Here is a 19,493-nt window from a genome sequence, read left to right as displayed (position 1 = left end):
CTCTATTACTTCCCCATACCACTAAACACCTAGAGGTTTCTTGATCACTACTCATTCATTTTGTCTTTTCTTTCTCCTGTTGATAGTGGCTTCACGTCCTTCATCCTACAGATCGCCTCCCAGGTTCAGCCCACAGCCAGCAAAACATTAGCCCCCAATCTCTGTTTTCCATTCCTACCCACCCTTCCTCCCCTGGTCCTGCCCATCCTTCCAGTGTTACTGTACGTAAGTGACGAAAAATCCTCGGGATACCACCGGTCAACATAAGACTTCCACCTTGGCCATCATGTATTTTTTTGAACCAGTGTTTTCTCGGATGCTGCTGGTGAGGCCGTGGTGACTACAATGCTATATAACTCGCCACTCCTGGGGTCTCAGTTCTCCCCCTCTGCCCTCCGCCAAAAGGCCTGATGATGGACTGACAGCCTCTCAGGCTCAGGCCAAAGAGAGATGGCCGCAGACAGGTCCATCTTAAGCTCCCTGGATCGGGCTGGTGGACAGGACAATTCCAAAGGCACTGACTCAACCAGGAACAACTATGTTCTAAGGAACACCCATCAATTCCCACCGGCCACAGCCCGTAAAGGGTGCTCCAGGAACAAGGACACAGCTTCTGGGCTTGGTGTGTTTGTTTCTAACTTTTCCCTGCAATCTACCAGCAGACTTCACCTGGTGCTAACCAATGGGACTGATGGTTATTGGACAGTTCCAGCCCCACCTTGTCCTGATCTGGGGGCGATTCCTTGTTTACCTGGAAATATAGTCCAATATGTATTTATGTAAAGATATTTATGGGCAGCTGTACAAAGTCAGGTTCTGGGTGGGGGCGGGGAGCAGCCCTGGTGCTCCTAGGAGGCACTGGAAGGGATGTATACAACCCCAGACAGTGGCCTCTTTGCTTCTCCTCTGTGCTAAAGGCATCTCCCCGACTCCATCCTGGGGAGGGGGATTGAGTGTTCTGTTTTCAGCTGAGTGGGCACAACCAATGTGTCCTCCCTTTATATATCAACCAGCCAACCGATGTGTACTGTAAGGGTTCCATAGCAAAAGGGGGCCCAGCACTGTGTAAAACTCATTAAGTTAAAGGAATGAAACTTTCTGGTTTGTTCACTGTGATTTTCATGAGGGAACTTTTGCTGGTGGAAAAGTCAAATCCTTGTGAGCCTAGAACCTTGAAATTAGAGGGTAAGGGGAGGGAGTAGTAGACTTGGCTTCTAATCCCAGCTCTGTTACCATGTTACATGACCTTGGGGAATTCATTTTACCTCTCCAAGCCTCAATTTCCTCATCAATAAAATGAAGGTGGTTGTAGGGGACCTCAGGTTCCATCTCTAAGACGCTCTGGTTCATGCACTCATAGGTCCAGAGCTGAGGGTCTCCAGAGGCCACGTAGGCCAGACCACTTGTTTTACTGTTGAGGAAACTGATACTTAGCATCCTAGGTCCTTTGGGAATTCAGAACCTTCAGAGCATCAACTCTGGGCCCAAACTGGGCTCCCAAAGGTTCTAGATGCTAAGGTGGTAGTATCTCAGAGTTCTAAATTTCCAGGCTCTGGGATGATAGGATGGTTCTAGGTCATGGGAAGATTGGGCAGGATTCTGTATCATTAAAAGGTAGATGGCTACATGGATCTAGAATTCTAGACTTAGGAGTCTCAGATTCAAAAAACTCTAGACATTCTAATTTGAGATGCAGGTCAGTGGTTCTGTACTCTGAGATGACAGAGCCGAGAATCCTGGAATTCAGGCACTTGGGGAGCGATTGAAATTTATGGAACCTCAGGACGCAAGACCCCTTCCTTCAGGAAAGAAACGATGAGTTTTAATGAAATAATTTTAATGACTTTTACATTTTTCAGAAAAACACAGTATACAACAATATACAGTCCAGTGCTCCTCCCCTGGTCCCTCAGGGTCGGGGTTGGGGTTTTCAAGTCCTTTGGTGCCTCCACACACACCTAGTAAGACCCAAAGACCAAGACAAGGAGGGACAAAGGCAGATCACTGCTGGGCCGATGAAAATGGGGATGCAGGTGACAGCAGAGAGCGGGGCTGGGTTGAAAAGCCTTAAGAAGGGCAGGGCTGGCCTAAGGATCCCCTGTCCTTCCAACCTCTAGCTGTCTCCCCTTCCTATCATTTTCTCAGATTAATCCTGGTCCACTCCTGCTTGGCTTCTACTCAAATGAAAATGCCTGGGAAAGGATTAAGTATTTCCTTTGTTACGCCACTGTGGTACTGTTAAGAAGACAGGTGCATTGTTATGGGATGTACCTATTGGGGTACCTTTGGGTCCACCCAAAGTGGCCTCACCTCCCATTAATTTGGGGCAGCCTGGAGCTCAGAGAAGGGAAAAAATCAACAGAAGGGGGTCAATTCCAGGACCAGACATGCTCAGGCTTCCCAAAGTTGGAACAAAAATTGGCCCAGGGAAAAGGGTAATGGGAAGGGGTGCCCTCGTTCCTATTACTGGTCAAAAGAGGCCTGACTGGAACCCCAAAGATTCCCCTGGAAAGGCTTCACAGGCTCACAGGTATCATTTACAAACTCTGATATGGATCCATGGTCTGTTGTGAAACCCTTGCATCCAGATGAGAAACTTGGAAAGCCTGAGAAGGCTCTGAGGAGTCACCTACACGTCCGTCTCCACCCTAAGTCGTTCCAACCTGCGCACGTTGCCCTCCACAGCCACTCTGCTGGTGATAGCTCGGGCATAGTCCTCAGGGAACCAGCCAATCTCCCCATCACGCAGACGCTCTCCATAAAACCAGCCTGTTTAAAAAAAATGGTAGAAAGGAGGAGTCATTCCTGAGTATTTGGACAAAGCAGAGGCAGCTAATGGGGAGGCCTCTGGCTGGGTGGGTCTACTCTTGGTACCACTCTAAAATGCTTGGGGTCCCCATATGAATTAGGGACTCCAGGGTCTTCCTTACTCAAGACCTTTCAGAAATGGGATCAGAGAATGATTGAGTGTAGTTTCAAGTTCCCAAATGTGACCTTGGACAAGTTATCTCTCTCAACCTCAGTTTCCCCATCTACAAAATGGGGACAGTAACACTTGCACTATCTCACAGGTTTATTGTAAGAAAAGCTATAAACCCCAAGTCCTATAGAAGTGTGGGCAATTATCAATAACTTTCTCTAGGATCCAATCGACACTGTGTTTGCCCCACTGTGCGGCTGCTGTGTGGAGAGGCACACTTAGCTGGCTTCATGACAATTCTGTGAAGTTTTCCTAAGCTGGCCCATTGGGGCTTATCCGTTAGACACTCACCATCCTCCTGCTTCTGGATCAGGACAACGTCTGCCTGCTGGAGGGTGATCTCATCAGCCTGTTTGGCAAAATAGGCCTTGGTGATCTCCACCTGGTGCAGCTCTGAGGGCAAGGAGGGAGATGTGTCACTCAGGTTGTGTAGACAGAGACGAGAAGGGGGTCAGAGCTTCCCTGAGCCTCGGGGATGGGGCTCTTCTGCCAGAAAACTGGAGGGGGCAGAGAGGACCAGTAACCAGGGAGGGAAGAGGTCGAGGAGGGCAGAGATGGCAGGGAGAAGAGTGAGGAAGAGGGAGAGGCAAATGGGACAAGGAGGGAGGTGGAAGAGGAGGGAGGAAAAAACCATCACAGGAGAAAAAGAAGGGATTTTTTTTACAGGTCTTCCTGTCCCACGCCCTGCCTAGGGGAGGGTCTATGGGAGAGGAGAGGTAGCATCCCCATTCCGCTCACCCCCACCTTGGAGCAAAGAATGTTGGGGGTTTTGGTACCAAGGGGGCTGCCCGTTGGGAGGCTGGGGTCTGAGCCCTCAAGCTGGAACCCAGAGGAGACAGCAAGCCTGCTGCAAAGGGAGATTCTAATATCGCTCAGCCGGGGTTTACATGCTTCCCCCCAGCCCCTTCTGGTCACCTGGGGTTTCCAGTAGAGGTGGGAGGACAGGGGCTGGACTCTGGGACATGTGCCACACTACAGGGCCGGCAGAGGGCGCCCAGGGAGCATCTCCCAGCTTACTGACAGCTCTCACAAGCCTAGAGCTCCTTTCCTTGCTTCACCTCCAATTTCTCACTTTGGAAAGGCCTCCTTCTGTCTAACCCTATGCAGAGGGGAGGCCAAGAAAGACCTTCGATTTAAAACAGGGACACAGTCACGCACAGACTCATGACTGTCAATCGTTCCACTAATAAGCACTTATTAAGCACCTACTATTGTCCCAGCATGATCTGGGTACTGGGTGAGAAGGTGGCAGAAATAAAATGCAAACAGTCCCCACCCCTTATATTCTCACTGAAGCAGACAATACATACACGGATAAGTATATACAAAATGGGGATGTGGCTCTCTTGGGGGATCAGGCAAGGCTGCCTGGAGAAGGTGGTGGTTGAGCTGAGCCCTCAGGGAAGCTAAGTGAGGGGGAATGTTCCCTAACTCCTGGGTTAGGGAACAGCCCATGCAAAGGCACCGAGGTGGGAGATGAAGCATCATGTAAGAGGCACATTAAGAGCAGTTTGGCAGGACCATAGTGTACATGGAGGGGAGTTGTGCGATTAGGCTGGAAATGTAAGTTGGGTCCAGGTTGTTAAGAACTTTAAATGCCAAACAAGAGAGTCTTGATCTGAATCATTGGAATTTACTGAGCAGGGATCAATGGTCAGATTGCTCTGTGTTAGGATGGAAGGTATGGATACCAAGTAGCAAGATATTACAATAGTTCAGGTGGAAAATAAGGGCCTGAAATAGCTATGTGAATAGATAGAAGGGAAAACATACAAGAGATGGGGCAACTGAGTGGGCATGTGGGGTGAGGGAGAGAGTGGGAAGTTGAAGAGGACCTTGAGGTTGTGTGTATATAGATAACTAGGAGGATGGCGGGGTCTTTGGTAGAAATAGGGGTGTGTGAAAGACAAGTGGGTTTGGAGGGGAAGGGTCTTGCTCAGGATAAGTGGAATTTGAGACATGTTCAAGACATCCAATTTGAAACACCCGGTCAGCAGTCGGTGATAGACTGGAACTCAGACCCAAGAGACTAGAACTGGCTGGACTGGGGAGTCCTCTGGGTCCCATGGGAGCTGATGGGATCGCCAAGTGAGAGATTATAGACAGAAAAGCAAAGCGGGACCTAAGGATGGAATCCCTTATAGGGGGTCCCTGACCTCACAGTTAGTGGGTGTGGCATGAAGATTCAGGAAAAGAGATGGAGAGGTCAGACAGGATGGGTGAGAACCCACAGTCACAGTAATGCAGAGAAGAGAGAGCATCTAGGGGGAGAAAGTGGTTAATAGTGTTTAATGCCTGCTGACAGACCTGCCTTGTGCCCTCCCCCGCATTCACAGACACAAACAGGTGTGTTTACAGACAGACCAACCCCTCAGGATCTGAGCAAAGTTAAACCACAGCTCTCTCTGGGGAGGCCTAACCAAGGGCAAGGCACAGTGGCAGATGTTCTCAGATCCAGCTGAGGTGTGGCAAGGGGGAAAGGGGAATCTCTGTTTCCTTTACAGCTGAGGCCTTCAGAACTAAGGGAAGAGGGAAGCTAAGAGGCCTTCACCCCCCAGGCGGTCAGCTCTCCAGACTCCAGCTCCAACACAAGCATCCTGCCCTCTGCTTCATCTCGGAAGAATCTGAGCTCCTCCACTCCCTAACTCCCACCTGCTGAAAGCTCCCATCAGCAAGAGCCAGAGTTATGCACTCCAGCTGCACCGAGGAGGCCGAGCAGCCCGCCCCTATCTGGCTTTGTCCTCTCTCCCCAGCCGGAGCCTTACCTCCTTTACTGGCTAGGCCTTGCTCCTGGTTCTCCTTATGCTCCAGGGCAGTGATCCACCGGGCCCGGTCACTCCTGTGGATACAAGAGAAAACAAGATGAGAGCCTGGAGATCCCAGGGCAAACCTCAGAGGACACTGGGTCCAACCTTTCATCTTACAGAGGATGAATCAGGGAGAGAGACAAGAGAGAACTAGAGAAAAAGAGTGAGGAAGATGGAGGAAGCGACAGAGACAGAGGGACACTTGCCCAGGGTCATACAGACAACAAACGGCAAGGTTGGGACTCTGGCCCATTCAGAAAGAGCTGGCTTTGGAGTTGAGACCTGAACTCCAATCTGGAACCCTTCTGGGCTGGAGGTGGGCCCGGAGTACGTGATGACTCTGGAATCACTCGAATTATAGCAAGGTCCTGCTTAGTGCCAATAGTGAATTCCCCGCGGTGGTCACGTCATTTCAAATCATACTGCATATTTCCACTGGGCAGGAACCAATGACCATATTTTACTTAATTATAACTATTAAATAAATACTTGGAATAACAGAATTCAAATACATGTGACCACTTCAAGGGTTCGTTATTGGCACTAACTGGGGCCTGACTCTATTTGATGATAGGACTAGGAAGACAAGGAAATAAGGCTGGTTTTGGAGTCCAAGAACCTGAATTCAAATCCTGCTCTGACACCTGTGTTACCTGGACCTCAGTTTCCTTATCTGTAAAATGAGGGAGTTGTACTAGTAGGTCTCGAATGTGTCTTCCAGTTCTAAATCCCATGATGTAACTTTTGGGCTTTGGAGCCTCAAAAATATTATATTTCTATGTGTCCAACATAGTCAAGCTTGTAGTTATTCAGGGTCCAAGTTGAAAGAGACCCTAGAAGCCAGGGATGGGGAACCTGTGGCCTCAAGGATATATGTGGCCCTCTAGGTCCTCAAGTACAGAATCCAAAGTTCACAGAACAAATTCCCTAATAAAAGGATTTGTTTTGTAAAACTTGGACTCAATCAAAAGGCTGTACCTGAGGACATAGAAATCCACAGGTTCCCCAGCCCTGGCCAACACAGACTGAACCAAGAGTCCTGTATGACATACCCAATGAGTGGTCACATCTGCTAACCAAAGTGGCTTGGGATCTTTGCAGGGGTTTGAGACAATGGAGGAATTTCAGGAGTAAGCCAGCCCAATGGTGAAAGACTCCATGTTCAGAAAGAAGCATTCTTGGTAGGGAAAGGTGTGTGTGTGTGTGTGTGTGTGTGTGTGTGTGTGTGTGTGTGTGTGTGTGTGTGTGTGTGTGTGTGTGTGTGTATCTTTCCTCCCACTTCCACTGATCATATCACAAAGAAAGGGACTGTATGAAATAGGGTATCATGCTGACGGCAAACAGCTACTCATCTCCAAAAACAGGGGTTTGATGTGGAATCTAAGACACACTAAAAACAAACATGAATAAAGACAGATTGAAAAAAGATAATCACCCAAATAAGGAAGCAGCTTTAAGGAATGCTACCCCTTCTATTGGACAATGAAAAAGACTCATGAAAAGACTTCCAGCAACTAAGAGTTATGGATTTACCCTTTGGACACACATGTTCTCTACATATGTGGCTCATGACCATGTACCAATCCCAAAAGTACCAACCGTATTTACTCTGCCATCTTAGTAAATGCCCTTTCTAAAAACCTAGTCTGTTTTACTTTTTGTGTTTGTCCTTCGTTTTTGAAGAAGACCATGACATGAGAGAAATGATGACATGACTTGCACTTGACTTTGTTTTGAGTGAGGGAGTGTTGTGCAAGGTCACCAGCCTCACTTTCTCCTCCTGAGCCATCGGGGTCCAGTGACCAGATATTCATCAGAATGACTGGAGACAGCCCAGGATGGAAAGGGAGACCTTGGTCTTTTAAGCTCTATTGAGGTGCTCACTTAAAGTGAGGTGACAGCCATTCGGTGAATAGGCCTCTTTCAGAAGTAATCAGGGAATGGTCCTTTTAATGAGCAAAAGAAAAAAATATATAAGTAAATCAAGCTGGGAGGGAAAGAGCAACAGTTACTATTGATAACAACTCTTTAGCCAAGAGTGTCCAGAAAACAGCCATTAAGTGGAGTTTGGGCAGGGTCCTATTGGTGTGCAATCTATGGGCTTCAGAGTGCACTGGGAAAGGAAAGGAAAAAGGAAAAAAAGGAGAAAGCAAAGGAAAAAAGGAGAAAGGAAAGGAAAAGAGAGGAGAGGAGAGGAAAGGAAAGAAAAAGAAGAAATCTAGCCAGTAAACCCCAAGTTAACTGGGGATCCTCTGACCATCCAAATTTACCTTTCTTAGGAGAGAAGAAGCAGGGCGGAACAGAAGGGAGAGGACAAGCGGGGTGGAACAAAAGGGAGAGGATGAGCTGAGTTACCCAGCTAGCTGGGTCCTCATTAAGGCAGCTTGGTCTATTGACAGGTTTGTGTTCGTCCTTCGTTTTTGAAGAAGACCAGGACATCAGAGAAATGATCAAGTCTGTCTTACTAACACTAACAGGAAGTACACTGGTAGGGGCTCATGAGCTATAGTATGAAAACCCCAGCCCTTCAAGAGTTTCCTCTAAAACCTTGAAAAGTAGCAGCTGCTCTTCTGAGGACTCAAACCTGTGACTCTGAGTGAACATTGAGGGAGTGGCCTCAGAAGGAGTCCTAGTGTGGCCCAAACCACATTACAGTGTAATTGGGAAATACCGAATAAAATAAATAAACAGAACATAGATAACATAAATTTGTGGTTTCCTAAGTCAATATGCAGCCCATAGACATCCTTATGGACCGTTTAGTGGCCTCCCCCTTTTCTATTTGAATTTGACACTACTGTTGTACAAGATCTCAACAGAGTCACAACGTATCTACCTTAGTTTTCTGATCTGAAATTCTTAGGGCAACAATTCAATTGTCATTTTTTTTGTTTGTTTCTCAAAAGATTTTTACTTTTGAAATGGTATTGTAATAGAATCTGATAGCAGAAACAAAGGCTATATTAAATTATGAAATTACAAATATGCAAACTACAAAGTGCTGAAAAAATTGGTAAAAGGTCTCATACATTGAAAACAAATCAAAGTGCAGGGACTTACAGCAATTATGAATTTGAGAATCAGAGGAAAATAGACTATGTTTTACCAGGAATAAGAGATGACGATATTATGCTGGAAAAGTCCTCTACCTGTGATGCTTAGAATTTTCAACAGAAAATGCCTCCTGGAGACTTTTCTGCCAAATACAACATCTTAGCCAAGGAATCCAAAGACCCGGATGAGAGTTTTGTAAAGAAAGACATGATGCCCCTCCACCCCCTCCCCAATTCCCTGGATAACTAAAGACAAATACAATAAAATATTTTTGTTTATTAACTGCATCCTTTGCTATCCCAGATGCTTGTCCAAGCTGGTGTTGATGAGCACTGGCTGTAAGCAACTGCCTTTTAAACACATCCAGGTATACTGGCAGAGGGAACATCTTCACTGGAAGTTGTCTATACCAGTATAATCACAGGTCCACTCAAAATGACATCTTAAAACACATCTCTAGATGAAATCATTAAATCATGAAAGGACATCTCCCCTTAGTTGTTGGGACCGCACCACGAACATAACGTGTCCAAAATCTGACTCGTCAAATTCTTCCCGAAAATGGGGGGGTATTAATTATTGTACTCCACCCCCATTCTTGGATAGGTGTGTGTGGGGGGGTGTGTGCGCGCGCGCACACACATGCATGTGTAACAGTTCTAATCTCTTACAGGAGAAGAAAGCTATTTATGCATAATCCTGCATTATGCAAGAGCCCTGCCTTTGGAGTCAGAAGCCAGATTGTACAGTCCTAGGTAATACACTTAACTGCTTTGTATCTCAGTTCCTTTGCACTGGATGACCTTCCTAGTTCTAAATCCATGACCCTATCGATGATCTAAAGGTCACAGTATATAAGCAACCCATGACATCCATCAGACCAGCCCAAAGGGTCAGTGGCTACCCCCCTCTAACCCCAATGCTGCATCTGCCCTCTCCTGCCCCCACCCTCCAATGCTCCCAGAAGGAGCTTGTGCCCACCATCTACTTACGAAGAATCAGAAGACAACAGGATCTGCTCCTGCTTCCCTTCGCTGTTTTTCAGCATGGTCACTTGGAAGGGGTAAGGGATGGACGAGCTGCGGTTGCTCCCTCCTGGCAACGAGATTTCATCAGGCTCAACCTTCTTGACTTGAATATGGTCCATCTTGGCGTAATCCATCACCACATAATGTTCCTCACTGCCAAAAGGCAAAGAGATCTCAGGCTGGGCAGCATCTCACTCTCCATCGCTGCTCCCACCATGAGTCTTGTTCCTGAATGAAGAGTTCTCAAGTGGCATGGGTCACCTACCTACAGACCCCACATCTGGCACTTGCCAGGAGGGAGGGAGGAAAGAAAAGAGGGAAAGAGGGAGGAGGAAGGAAGAGAGAGAAAGAGGGAAAGAGAGAGAGAGAGAGAGAGGAAGGTGGGAAACAGGGAAGAAGAAAGAAGAGGAGGAGGAGGAAGTAAGGTGAGAAGGAGGGAGGGAAGGAAGGAAAGGAGGAAAGAAGGGAGGGAAAGAAGGGAGTTCCTCCTGGAGTCTGCACATTGGGCTGCCTTCATTCCTGTTTTCCTAGACTTCAAACATGCTATGGTGCCAAGTACTGCATTAGAATGTAAGGTCCTTGAGGAAGGACCTGTCTATCTTTTGTGCATATTTGTATCCCCAGGCTTAGCACAGAGCTCGGTATATAGTAAGTGCTTAATAAATCCTTGTTTCCTTCCTTCCTTTGTACTCTCCTTGATTCAGGGACAAAAGTGTTGGACTGAGAGGCAGAAGAACTAGATTTGAATTGCTTGATCTGTCTGCCTCACTTTACTCATCTGAAAACAGGAATAATTATAGTCTCTACCTCTCAGGATTGCTGTGAGATATTATCTGTAATAAGTGTCACTATTTAAATGCTGGCTACTATTATTTTTATTATTGTTATGCAGAGGCAGAGATCAGTGGAGTTCTTGAGTTTGGGTGTTCTGAGCCACAGTGAGCTAAAGCGAACTGGGTGTCTGCATTAAGTTCCTGGAATCCCTGAATGCCCTCCCCTTTGGCCTGATCTAGGGTAGGCTCTCAGATGGGCCTGGAAGTGTTAGCCATGTAAACCCTGCATAGACATTATGTCTTAGGAAGCCAGACAAAAGGGAGAGACTTGCACATGAGACTTTTGATCGAGGCTGGGGAGCTCTCGGCAATCAAGGAGAACCAGAGAACTCGGTTTGCTGTTCACTCTCACTGAGTCAGCCAGCTGTCCCTACGTCTCCATCTCCCACAATGGCCCTCCTGCAGTCTCCAGGGGTCATGGAGTAAAGGAGGGGGGTAGAGGGGTACCTCTTCTTCTTGGTGACCATCAGGGCATCATTAAACAGGAAGAGGTAGCAAGTTGGCCGGCTGGAGATTTTCCGGAAGAGGCTGGGCTCCTCCACCAAGAAGAGCTCCCCTCTCTTCAGCAGCCACCTAGAGGCGGAGATCAGAGGAAAGGCCTAGGGGGAAGTAGAGCCAGACATTACCATCCAAGAGACCCTGAGCAAGGTACTTGTACCTCAACTTCTTAATCTGCAAAATGGGGATAGATACCTGCTCTACAGGGCTGCTTCCCTGGGTGAGGGGCTGGGGGCTAAGCAAGGATTGATCTTATACTTACTGGCTCGGTGACCTTGGGCAAGTCAATGAAACTCAGAACCTGCATTTTTTTTTCTTTTTAAATTCTCTCTCCCCCTTTCTTTCTTCTCTCAATCATTTTTTTTAACATCAGTCACCAAGACTCATTCCTGCTCCTCAGTGGGAAACCCCCATATGACAAAGAAGCTCAGCTGAACAAAACAAATTAACATAGTGGCCACATCAGAAAACATATGCCCCATTCTGCACCCATGGTCCACCACCTCCCAGTGAAGTGGCAGGAGACACGGTTCAACATCACTTCACTGAAGTCTCGACGTAGGCCACCATTTTCTTCTCTCTGAAATGAGGGGGCTGGACTAGGAGATCCCTTCTAGGTCTACCTATGAGTCAAGGGAACTTTTAGTCTTGGATGGCAGAGAAATCAGTCACTCAGACCCCAAACAGCAGGGGAACTATGAACAGGCAAATAAGCAGCGCAGTAGGAAGATGGATGGATCTGGAGGTGGAGAGGACCCGAGTTCAAATCTCAAATCTCCTGTATCTGTAAAATGAGGAATTTGGACCAGAGGATATCCAAGATTCTCAAATCGATAATACTGTCCCCTGACCCTTCTCTGCTCCCCTGAGCTAGGGATGATCCCTCTCTCTGCCCTGTGTAAAAACTGTCAGATTACACTTTCACCTTCAGCTCCAACTACAGGGGTCTGGGCAAGGGTTTCATTTTAGTCTTCCCGGTTTCCTCCCAGCACATTATACATAAAATCACAGAATGTTAGAGCTTCGGGAGCCCTCAGAAATCACCTAACCCTTATTAACAGGCAAAGGAAATAAAACTCCAAACTAAGGGACTTACCTGAGGTTATGCAATTAGTAAGTGGCAGAGACATGATTTGAACCCAGGGCACTTTAGATTTGAAGCCCAGGGTTTGTTGGTCCACTAATGCAACAGGTGCCAGTAAAATATCAGTTAAATAAACGAATGTGATCAAGTACTCTTTAGAATGAGTTCAGAGGAAGGGGATCGAGCCATGTGGATGGTGTGGTCTCCCTGGGGCAGCTTCATGAAGGCGATGGGCCTAAAAGTGGCCCCCAAAGGTTGGCAGGACTGGGGAGGGTGAGGGGGAGTGGGGAGAACATTCCTGGTAAAGGAACCAGCATGGGCAGAGACACAGTGGAGGGAAGGAAGCTGTTGGTTTTAGAGGACAATGAAGATACTAGCTGGTTTGAAAGGGGAGAAAGTGGGGAATATGGTAGAGACCAGGCCTTGAAAACTAGGTAGAGGAATGTGAATTTAATTCTTGAAAAGGCCAAAGGGAGCCACTGAGGGCTGGCGAGCAGGGGAAGTCACAAGATGAAAGGGGTCATCTGGGGGTGTCATACACAAAAGGGGTGAGCATGGGGGCGCAGCTAAAGCTGTGATTCAGGTTGACAGTTGTCAACCATCATTTACTGTGTGCTGGGAGCTGGGGAAATAAAGACAGGAAAAAAATATGATCCCTACCCTGTTCATTGCCCCTTCCCATCCCCACTCACCCAACTCACATAATGATGGGGAGACAACAGGTAAGTATCTGTGCACATATAAAACACAGACAGTTTAAATGGAAAGTGATGAGGTGCGGAGAGGAACCAGGACAAGCCTCCTGGGTTAGGGAGTGAGGGGGTGGGCCACAGGGGCTGGGGGTAGTCCTACATCAGCCTGGGTGGGTGTGAGAAAGAAACATCCATTTATTCATCTCTCAAGTGAAATTACCATGGTGAAGGGGCAAGGATCAAAGGAGGTTCAGGTCTAGAAGGGTCTTGCGCCAGGGAATAAATGTTACAGGAAAGATTGGTTCCCCCTGCCCTTCGATTTTACTATCTTAACAATTACATCTTAATATAACTGGTTTCCTTTTGTAAAAATACTGAGGTTTTCTAAAACCTCAGTGCTTGGTTCACTCAATATTGTGATGTCCAAAAAATATTTGTTAAATAAACATCATCAAGCACTCCTTGGAATGAGTTCAGGGAAAGGAGATAGAGCCATGTGGAAGGAGTGCCCCCCCCCCCCCACGCCCCTAAAGGTGGCCCTTGAAGGCTGGAAGGACTGGGGCAGGTGAAGAGTCTCTGGCTTTACCAGACTGCTAGAGGGGTCCATGATAGAAAAAGAAGTTCAGAATCTCTGAACCCATATTTTAAAGGTGAAGAAAATCAGATTTCAGAATCTGATTTCAAAATTGGAAAGGAGACATTCCTAAGCTTGCGAGGTATGAGGACACCAGGATTTAGGGCTGAAGAACAGCTTAGAGCCCCCTTAAGCCAAACACCCCACCAGGGTACATGGGTAATAAGAAGAAGAAGCTGGTGTTCCGGGCACAATGCCAACCCCGGGTTCGTTTGGAATGTAAAGAGCCAGGAAGATGGATGTACCAAAACCAGAATCCAAATCCATCCAAACTGAAATAATTTGCTTAAATTAATATAGTGGAAATGTTGTATACTGTTTTTAGGGGAAAAACCCCCAAAATGTAGTGTGTTCTAACTACTTGACGCTGTAAATCCTGATTGTGAATTGGGGTCTCTGAGTCAGGCCCTCTTACCTCTGTAGCCCCGTCCCACCCCACCTACCCCTCCTTCTCTCCATGGATACCTTTGCCATGGAGATCAATATGCTAGCAGATCAGCCCAGACCTAATCAGGGGAGCCGCGGGGGCCTGCCTGGACTGCCAAGAGCTAAGCTCGGGGACCAGGGGACCTGAGGATTTCAGCCAGAAACAAAGTGCCTCGGCTGGAGGGGAGGGGACTTTGGGGATCAACAAATCACAGACCCTCCAGGGGGCTGGATCCAAAGGGCTTATCTAATCCAACCCACCCCTCAAAATAGATTCTCTCAACACTGTTCTCACCCCAGTACTGGTTCTGTATAGATTTTGTATGTTAATAGACATCCACATCCTCAGACCCTCTCCCACAAATAGCGTGTAAGTTTTCTGAGGGCAGGGACGATTTAATTTTGGTTTCTGTACTCCTAGAATTTAACAAAGAGTAGGTGATTAATACATCCTTCTTAACTGATGCCTAGAAGATTCCAGTGAGGGAGGACTATATTCCAAACACACCCCCCTCACACACATTAGCACTTGGGGGCAGCAGAATTAGGAAGATGTTGCTCATGTCAAGTCTTAATTTGTCTCCCTGTAACTTCTACCCATAGTAGGCACTTAATAAATGCCGGCTGACCTGACTGCTCCCTATGGGAGAACACCAGATATGCTTAGCCCCAGAGGGCAGAAAGACAAAGGGCAGAGGAAGCTGTAAAGGGGCCAGTCTGGGTTCTGGGAAAGCTTTCGAGCACTGGGAGTACTGATTGGTTCCAGGGACAGTGCATTTGCCTTCCCTGGAATTCTTGGGGCCAAGGTTGGACCACCACTTCTTAGGGTTGGTGTGCCATTTTCCATGGGGCTTGGACTCCTGTATGTTCTCTGAGGCCTATTCTAACTGAAATTCTGTAATTCTGCTTTATGGACAGAGGAAGAAAATGAGCCCCACAGAAGGGGAACAGCTTGTTCAAAGTCACAGGGGAAGAGGAGACTGAACTCAAGGCTTCCCCACTCTCAATTGTCAAGTCAACAAGCACTTATTAAACACCTACAAGGTACCAGGCTGAGTAAAAGACAAAAAACAAGCAAATGGTCCCTGAGCTCAAGGTACAATAGGGGGGACAGGGTACAAACAACCAGGTACCAACAAGCCACAGACAGAATACTTGGGAAATAAGGCCCTAGCATTAATGGGATCAGGAATTCATCAGTCATTAATTCCTTGAGTTCGGTTATTCAGCCAGTTCTGGATCCATATAACTGAACTATAATCCATATCTCTTCATCTTCCCTACAAGAATCACATGAGAGACTTTATCAAGTAATTTGTTAAAATCTTGGTAAATTCTATCTCTAGCACTGCCTGACTGTCAAAAAAGCAAATAAGGTTAGTCTGGCTTGGTCCACTCTTGCTGAAGCCCTGGGATTACTGCTTCCTTTTCTAAACGTTCACTCACCACCCCTTTAATGATAAGTTCTCAAGTTTTGTCAGGGATGGAAGTCAAAGTCATTGATCCTGTACCTGGCCCAGGCCTGTCCTACCTTCTCTGGGATCTTCCAAGGATTATGGAGGGGATGAAGTGAGACGAATCAGGGGGATAATTTATATAACAACAACTACATTTTTAAAGTCAAAACGACTTTGAAACATTCAAGATGAGATCAATCCTGTGACCCATCATGACTTCAGAGGACTGATGAGGAAGCATGCTCCCTACCTCCTGACACTGAGGGGATGGACTTGGGGCACAGAAAGAGAGACACCCGCATTCTGGGACATGGTCAATGTGGGAACGTGCTTTGCTTTTTATTTAAGCAAAAGAAGGCCCTTTATTTCATATTTATTTATTGGTCATCAGGCAAAGATTCTAGAGTCCTTATTTAATGGGACTGGGGTAGGAGGGAGAGATCATTAGTGCTAACAAGTTGAAAAGTAAAATTTAAATTGCTCAGCAATCATACACACCGTTTTTGTTTCCATTATCACCAAGGATGGTAGCAATGATAACGGAGGATAATGCTTTAAAGTTTACAAATAATAACCAGTATTTACATATTATTTTAAGGTGTGTAAAGCACCCTATAAGTATTATCTTATTTGAGCCTCACAATAAGCCAGTGAAGTTATTATCTCTATTTTATAGATGAGGAAACTGAGGCAGACAGAAGATAAGTGACTGGCCCAGGGCCACACAGTTACTAAGTGTCTGAGGCTGGATATGAACTCAGGTCTTCTCAATTCCAGATCCACTGCTTTAACCACTGTAGCATCGAGCTGCCCCAATGATATAGCTGCTAAAGGTATTAGTATCCCAATTTTATAGAAGAGGAAATTGAGATTCACAGAGGAGTAGTGACTTGGCCACAGTCACACAATTAATCAGTGTGCAAGGTGGGGTTCTAACCCAGGTCTCCTGACTCCCAGGCTTCTAAGTGACCTGAAGTGACTGACCCCAGTTCCCAGGAAGATCTACACCCCCAGATCTATACTCCCCACTGCAAAAAGCAATGAGGAGAAAGGCCTTCATTTGCTTCTCTTTAAGACGCTCTTTGTAAACCCCATGGTCACCAATGTTGGCACCCAAGGTCACGGAAAGGTGAAGACAAAATTGTCCTCATTACTTTAAGTTAATACGTGCTTTTTCAACAATCTCTAAATGTTTTGTAGTTCTCAGTTTTGGGTACCATGATTTAAGATTTTTATTTATTTACTTCAACATTTGTTAATATGTTTGCTCAATTTAGGACATTACAAAAATTAGGTTGGAGTAGAGCAGGGAAACCCAGGGTATATTACCCCAGACCAGCCCAGTCGAGCATGAGGCCTTTACCTTGATTTTGCTAAAGTCCAGTTGGGTTTGCAGGTTGTACATCTGTTCTGTCCTCTCCATCTTGTGAGCCCCCTCATTACACTGCTTCACCAGCTGTCAATAAAACATAGGCACAGGAGGTGAGTCAAAGCCAGGTTGATGACCTTGTAGGCTCAACATTCCCCAGGTGCCCCTCAGCTATGACCCAATGGAGCCTAGGTGGGATGAAACTCAAACCATGAAACCATGGTTCTGGATGGATATACTTCATCGAAAGGAAAGGGGTTGGCATTGTACATGAAGAAGATATATTCACGCAAAAAAATGCAGAAACCAGAGGGACAAAGCAAGGCGCAAAATATTTGAGTGAAAGTCAAAAGAGGCAGAAATTGAAGTAATTTTTTCTTTCGATCACCTGGGCGGAAAGAAGAAAGAGAAAAGGAGTTTGGGAAACATCCCAGATACCAAATCTCAAAAAGGCACAATACATCAGTCTATGGGAGTGGGTGGGGGGGCACACTTCAATTACTCAGATAGCTGCTGCAAAAGCAACCCTCCTCTCTTCTCTTCTCTCGCTCCCTCTCTCCCCTCCTCTTCTCTCTCCCTCTCAGAGCAGATAATCACTTCTTGGTTTGCCTTAGTGATTATTTTATCTTTCAAAGGAAAGAAGAACCAACATGGGAAATCCCATTGTGGATCTGATTCTCCCTAACAGGGAGGGGAAAGCTGCTGGGTCAGCAGTGATGGGAGCCTGGAGGACAGGGATGGCGACTGACCTCCCCCCGCCCTTGAGTCTATGTTGAAGAAGGGGTGGAAATGAGAACCTGGTCTGATACACTCCCTAGACTTGGGCAAAATAGATTTCAAAGAGACTGGAGAAAAGGCAGGGAGGATCCCACTGAGTAAAATGCTTTAGGTAAGCCAGCCTAGGAGAGACGGGAGATGCTCCAGAATGGAACTCTGAAAATCCAAAGGGAAATAATTCCAAGGAGAAGGAAAAATGGGGAGGAGCCACGCCTCACCTTGCTGATGGCTTTCAGAGCTCGGTTAGCAACTTTACATCGGTCTGGGTGGCCCTGGGTCTTCAGGCAGAGAGTCTGGAAAGGATACAAAAGCAAAGAGATATAAGTTCTCACCCCAGAAATTTGAGGTCTGAATCACACACAGGGAACCCAGACTCTGAGCCTCCCAACACAGTCCAATCAATTCACAAGCACTTCATCACTACCAAGCCTGAAGAAGGCCCAGGAGTATGCTGGTGAAGGTTTAATAACCAGCTCCAAATACAGAACTGAGGCAAATGTTTAATAACTGAGTCTCCAAATACTTGACCCACATTTTAAATTTAATTTGTGTTGTTCATTTTTTCTCCATCATTTTCTTAAATCTAAACAACCAACAAAACAACAGATCAAGTCCTGATACGTAAGTTTGCTCATTTCTATGATAAATGTTCACCCTGAAAATTTAACAAGCAGGTCTTTGAGTTCAGCACATACTGCTGGTACCTCCATAGAGGAAAAACATTCTTAATCCAGACATTCCAGCACCTCTATATACAAGGCCTTCCTCACGGGAATGTAAGGGCCCTGAGGGCAGGGATTTTCTTGGTTACTGGTCTTTGTAGCCCCTGGGTTTGGTCCACTGCCTCACACATGGTAAGTGCTTAACGAAGACAGTCTTCCTTCTTTCCTACTCTTTTTCCTTTCCACCTTCTTTCCTTCTTTTCCTCCTTCTTTCCTTTCTCCCTTCCTCTTTTCTTACCTTCCTTACTTCTTTCTTTCCTTCCTTTCCTCCCTCCTTTCCTTCCTTCCTACCTTCCCTCCTTCCTTCTTTCCTTTCCTCTTTCCTTCCTACCTTCCCTCCTTCCTTCTTTCCTTTCCTCCTTCATTCTTTCCTTTCCTCCCTTCTTCCTCCCTCCCTCCACATGCTAGACATCATGTTAGGCATTAGCACTAGGATAAGTTTGGTCACCCTGTGGGTCACATCATGACCCTGCAGAGAGGACACATATAAGACATCTCCCTCACTAACAGACAGCTTAATGTCATGGCATCAAATCCCCTTAAATTTGCTTTTTTTCATTTCCATACCAACATATATAATTCTCATTCACATTCATTCATTCAACAAACATTTATTAAACACCAACTGTATGTGCCAGGAATAGGGAAAACAGACAAAACAAGGCAACAGTCTTTTCCCTCAGGGAGTTTCTATTAAACAGGTAGTGGTAGATGATTCTCTGATAAATAAATGAAAGTACTTTAAGAGCCACAGGCCCCTCATGATTGGGCCTATCAGGAAAAGGCCATGGGAGATGAGCTGTGTGGAGGGGAGGTGGAAGTGAATTTCAGACAAGGCAGCCTAGAGCTGGTGCAGGATGTCAAATTCAGAGAAGAGCAGGAAGCCCATTTTGGCTGCAACATGGAGTAAGAAATAGGTCTGGAAAAGCAGAAACTGGCCAGACCTTTACATTCCAGACCGAAAAGTCTGCGTTTTATCTCAAGCAATGGAGAACCACTGAAGACTGAAGAGGGCAATGTCACAGTCCAGCCTGGACCTTAGAAGAGATCAGAGACACTGGAAGCAAAGCTATTATAATGATCCAGGTGAGGCCTGAGCTACATGAGTACAGAGGTCTCTTCAAGTGGATGC

At 46.4% G+C, this 19,493-nt stretch overlaps 2 protein-coding genes across 6 annotated transcripts in view; one reads left to right on the top strand and one right to left on the bottom strand.

Moving 5' to 3' along the window:
- The window catches only part of MEGF6 (multiple EGF like domains 6), a 360,321-nt gene extending 359,223 nt beyond the window's left edge, over positions 1–1,098 (top strand). For all 5 annotated transcript variants that reach the window (XM_072608634.1, XM_072608633.1, XM_072608635.1 and 2 more), the window contains one exon: positions 87–1,098. In XM_072608634.1, the coding sequence (XP_072464735.1) occupies positions 87–151 (65 nt within the window). In that variant the 3' untranslated portion in view covers positions 152–1,098. The remainder of the gene's footprint in view (positions 1–86) is intronic.
- A 722-nt stretch (positions 1,099–1,820) lies between these two features.
- The window catches only part of ARHGEF16 (Rho guanine nucleotide exchange factor 16), a 72,225-nt gene continuing 54,552 nt past the window's right edge, over positions 1,821–19,493 (bottom strand). The window contains exons 9-15 of the mRNA XM_072608638.1: positions 17,858–17,932; positions 16,857–16,949; positions 11,150–11,301; positions 9,834–10,022; positions 5,746–5,819; positions 3,272–3,373; positions 1,821–2,769 (exon numbers count right to left, since the gene is read on the bottom strand). Of these exons, the coding sequence (XP_072464739.1) occupies positions 2,630–2,769; positions 3,272–3,373; positions 5,746–5,819; positions 9,834–10,022; positions 11,150–11,301; positions 16,857–16,949; positions 17,858–17,932 (825 nt within the window). The 3' untranslated portion in view covers positions 1,821–2,629. The remainder of the gene's footprint in view (positions 2,770–3,271; positions 3,374–5,745; positions 5,820–9,833; positions 10,023–11,149; positions 11,302–16,856; positions 16,950–17,857; positions 17,933–19,493) is intronic.

This window comes from Notamacropus eugenii, chromosome 5 (assembly GCF_028372415.1).
Source record: "Notamacropus eugenii isolate mMacEug1 chromosome 5, mMacEug1.pri_v2, whole genome shotgun sequence".
In the NCBI taxonomy this organism is placed as follows: domain Eukaryota; kingdom Metazoa; phylum Chordata; class Mammalia; order Diprotodontia; family Macropodidae; genus Notamacropus; species Notamacropus eugenii.
This window is presented reverse-complemented; position numbering and strand designations above follow the sequence as displayed.